Source organism: Cyprinodon variegatus, unplaced genomic scaffold (assembly GCF_000732505.1).
Source record: "Cyprinodon variegatus isolate N-32 unplaced genomic scaffold, C_variegatus-1.0 Scaffold385, whole genome shotgun sequence".
Classification (NCBI taxonomy): Eukaryota; Metazoa; Chordata; class Actinopteri; order Cyprinodontiformes; family Cyprinodontidae; genus Cyprinodon; species Cyprinodon variegatus.
The window spans coordinates 189,118-193,316 of record NW_015150838.1 but is presented as its reverse complement, the minus strand read 5'-3'; the positions used below and the strand labels follow the sequence as shown (position 1 = coordinate 193,316).

General features: G+C 39.5%; 1 protein-coding gene across 1 annotated transcript; it reads right to left on the bottom strand.

Moving 5' to 3' along the window:
- fosl1 (FOS-like antigen 1) lies at positions 1 to 4,199 on the bottom strand. Its single transcript, XM_015387080.1, has 4 exons — positions 3,840 to 4,199; positions 3,297 to 3,548; positions 1,486 to 1,593; positions 1 to 1,385 (listed from the first exon to the last, which is right to left on the bottom strand). The coding sequence occupies exons 1-4, from the start codon at positions 3,948 to 3,950 to the stop codon at positions 846 to 848; spliced, it is 1,011 nt and encodes a 336-aa protein (XP_015242566.1). The 5' UTR covers positions 3,951 to 4,199; the 3' UTR covers positions 1 to 845.

The window sequence follows — 4,199 nt, the reverse complement described above, 5'->3', positions numbered from 1 at the left end:
GAAATTTGCACAATATAAAAAAATATGCATATCGTTATAGTATTAAAAAACACAAATTGTGGTGATAGAATGTTTCTTCCATATCGCCCGTGTCACAATATACTCCAGACTAATTGATATGTGTTGCAGTATCGTCCAGCTCTGTTTTGAAGTAAACAAATGCATACACATTTATCATGCAGACTTTTTTTTTTTAATCTCTGTGAATTCGTACAAGTCTGAAAATAGAAATAACAGTAAGGCAAAGTCCACAAACATAGAAAGTCCAAACATTACCAAAAATATATTACACTCTCAAAATCTAATAAATAGATGATTAGATAATTCATATAAACTCCTACGGTCCAGCCTTAGTTGTCAATGAACTGTATAAATATCTGTAGTCTAAAAGGATACGTACAAACAATAAGGCTGGTGTTTATTAGCACATCTGCTGTTAAAGAGTTCCACAAAGATAAAAAGACAAAAAATAAAGTTATTATTCTTGCATTATTTGAGTTCTCATGTTATTCTTGTAGAGAACCTACGTTTTTCTTTAGAGTATATATTTTTTTATATAGTGCATGCAGTTTGTTCCCCACTAAGACATTCATTTCATCTCGTAGCTTAAAATAAGTAAAAATATATTGACTTTATGTAAGAAAACTAAGAGTGTAACAATCATATTCTGATAATGCCACAGATTTCCATGTCATCTGAGAGTCCACTGAGTCCAAACAAGTAAACATCTTGAAATGCCTGTAACATTCATCATCCTTATTTCTATCATATTTCACAGAGACCATGTGTTTCTCTAACTCCCTTTAGTGCTTTTTTCTAACCAACTGTAGTGTTTTGCCAGGCGATCACAGGGTGAGAATGGTTGGAGAGTGCAGGGAGTGATCCGACTGGTCACCGCTGCTGCTACTGCGTCGATGAGCAACCCCACAGGGCTGCTGGGCCTGATGGTGCTGGGCCTGATGTGACGCCGTGGAGGTGCTGGCTTCCAAAGAGGTAGATGGATATGTGAAAACCATGCCGGCTGAGAAGGACATGAGGGATGGTGTGGATATGAGGACTGGGGTGTGGAGCGATTCTGATTCGGCAGTAACGACCGAGGCAACAGATATTACTGGTTTGGCTGGGATCATTATCTTTGGTTTAGGCTTCTCCATCTTGACTGATTTGTTTGTTGAGGGTCCGGGTATGCTGGATTCCTCCGGCTCTAGTTTGATGGCTCCCAAAGAGGAAAGCGAAGGACTGGAATCAGAATCTGAATCAGAGTCCTCTATTTTACAAATGGGACGGTGGGCCTCCAGGACCAGCTCAAGCTTCTCTTTCTCCTTCTGTAGTTCAGCTATTTCCTTCTGCAGACGTGACTTCTCATCCTCCAGCTGATCAGTTTCCTGCACAGAGAGGAAGTTAAATTAGGCTCTTTCATGTCTGCCTCTGGCATTTCTATCTGTTATGAATTAAAGGTGTGCCACCTGTAAAATCGTCACTCACATTTTGTAAAGTGTCAGTCAGCTCTCTGCGACGATTGCGACATTTTGCTGCTGCCAGTTTGTTCCTTTCCCGCCTTATCCTGCGTCTTTCCAGCTCTTCACGCGACAACTGCGATCAGAAAGAGAAACGTTAACAATTACATGTTGAAGCAGATTTATTGTACAGCCCTGTAATGACTGTATTGTTCTGCAGTCATAAAAGGGGGTTTACGCAGCACTGTTTATACAGTGCGGCAAAGAAATTCTTACAGGTTTCTTCTATGTTTCCTTTTTTGTCTTCACTATTAAATGTTCTTCATTTAATAGGGGAAGTACGCTATCCCAACCAACCTGGCTTTACTTTAAAAAGGAAAAGCCAACCTGGCCCGGACCATCACACTTCCTCTATCGTGTTTGACTGTGTGTACAATTGTTCATTTTGCTTTTATAAAACAATCCTTTCAGTTACTCTCCAGTTGTTACCGGATGCAAACTTGTGTCTCATCAGTCAGACAAATATTCTGTGGAGAAATGTAAGGAAGAGTAATGATGTGTTTATTGGTCAGTATTGATTTTTAAATTGGATGTCAATGGTGACAATTTTGGCTGGCCCCTTTTTTATTGTATAATCTTCAAATTTATTTAAAGTGATGCCCTAAATTTAAAAATAGATTGTTTTGATTGGCCCAGCTTCTCGAGGGAATGTTTATCAATGCAGCAGGTTTTCTCCATTTATGTATGAAGGCTCTCACTGTGCTGGAGTCCTAAAGCCTTAAAAGGAAACATAAACTCTGCTTTCTTGAGAAAGGAGGTAAAAGCCAAGAGGGGCAAATGTTTTTTGTTTATTTGTTTTTTTCTACATATAAACTGGGTTTGTTTGATTATTTTTCCTCCTTAATGAATTTAAAAATTGTATTTTAGATTTACTCAAGTTACCTTTCCTTATATTATCCTATGTTTGATAATCCTGGGCATTTAAATCTAATAATGAGGAAATTTTGTTAAGGGGTGCAAATACTTTTTGTGAAATAAAAGAGTCAAAGTGAATTCAGTTTTCTTGCTTATACTTGCAGAGGGCCCAGTACTGAAACACATTGCAGGAGAATTACCACCACCATGTGTGGACACTGAGTCATGACAATCATGGCGGCCGAAAAAACGAGTATCATCCTATCTTTTGTGTACTTGAAACATGACAAGGCTGGCTTTATCCGACACCCTACTGAATAATTACAGTTGCACCCTAAATTTCCTGCCCTTTTGGGTCCATGACTCACCCTCAGACCCCAGGGGTGAGTCAGTTGTTGTTGAGTCACAGAAAATGACTTGGCCCTGTGAGTCACATGACTGCTAACTTCCTGTGCCGTAAAATTGCAGCTTTGTGACATGGATGTGTGCCAATCAAGCTGTGCCCGCCGAAATCAAGATTTAGAAATTAAGATTAAAAAGTGCCTCAGTGGTGGTGGCTGCAATAAGAGGAATTCACTTTTGGCATGTGTTCTGCTTTCATATCTGGCAACTTTTGAACTTTTTACCACATGTAAACAAAAACAACAACAACAAAAAAAAAGGAAAGATAAAAAAAAAACTGATTAAGAGCTTAAGAGTTGGATGATAAAGCTGGATTATCTCTGCCTACCTATTTGTGACACAATATAACAGGACATTACATACTAGTTCCATAGAAATGACATTACATACTAGTTACACAGAAATGATTAGGTCACTTTTCACACCACTGACCTCCCTAGTTCCCGTACATCTTTATACCTAAACTTTCCAACTCATTTACCTGTTTCCTAAAGATACCATCTGTGACAGTGTCAAACCTACCTGCTCATCGTTCCTGCGTCTTGTGGAGGGTGGAGTATTCGCAGCTGCCCTTATGACCCCAGGTCTGATAAAATGGGAATTGGAGGGTGGCAGACCCATCGGCCGTGTCCCGATGGATGGGTAAAGGGGTACAGGTGAGTGCGAAGGTCCTGGATGTGTGAGCGAGGGTTGGACCAGCCACTGGAGGTCCTGGTTTGTGGTGATGGCATTCAAGCTTGGGACAAATTGGCTGCTGCCCGCCATAGTAAATTTCTGAAATAATAAATTAAGAAAAAAAAACATTTATTTTATATACGACATTCGTTTATAAAAAGACATTTATAAATGTCTTTATATATACATTTATTTATATTTAGAATAATTCATAATTTTTTAAGAAAAAAATTAAATTGTGAAACAGCCAGATGGCTGCCAGATGGCTGTTTCACAATTTAATTTAATTGTGAAAACAAGTTAAAAATGTTACATGTTTACTAACACAAAACTCTGTTTTATTCATTCATTCTATGAGCCTCTAGCCTGGCTGGATGAGCGCACACCTACCTGCTCCTGCTGAGTGCTGGAAGTGTTTCCCACAGATGAAGAGTTGGCCCCAGACAGGTTACCACTGTACGCCGGGTGGCCTCTCCCTTGGCTCCCGAAGTTTCTATACATCCTCTCGGCTTTCTGAGAAAAGACAACCGAATCCAAAAGCGGCTCTTTATATTAACTTTAAGCTTTCGGGATGAGTCTTTTGGGGTTAATTCAAATTCTGGGGGCAAGCCCACCGGTAGAGTCCAAAGAAGTCCAATCCGAAGGGGAGAAAGGAAGAAAAAAAAAAGTTGGATTTTTGTTTGTTTTAAACTAAAACATCCAAAAGCGATCCTCCCGGCACCTCCTGGTTCTTAGTCATCCATGTACAAT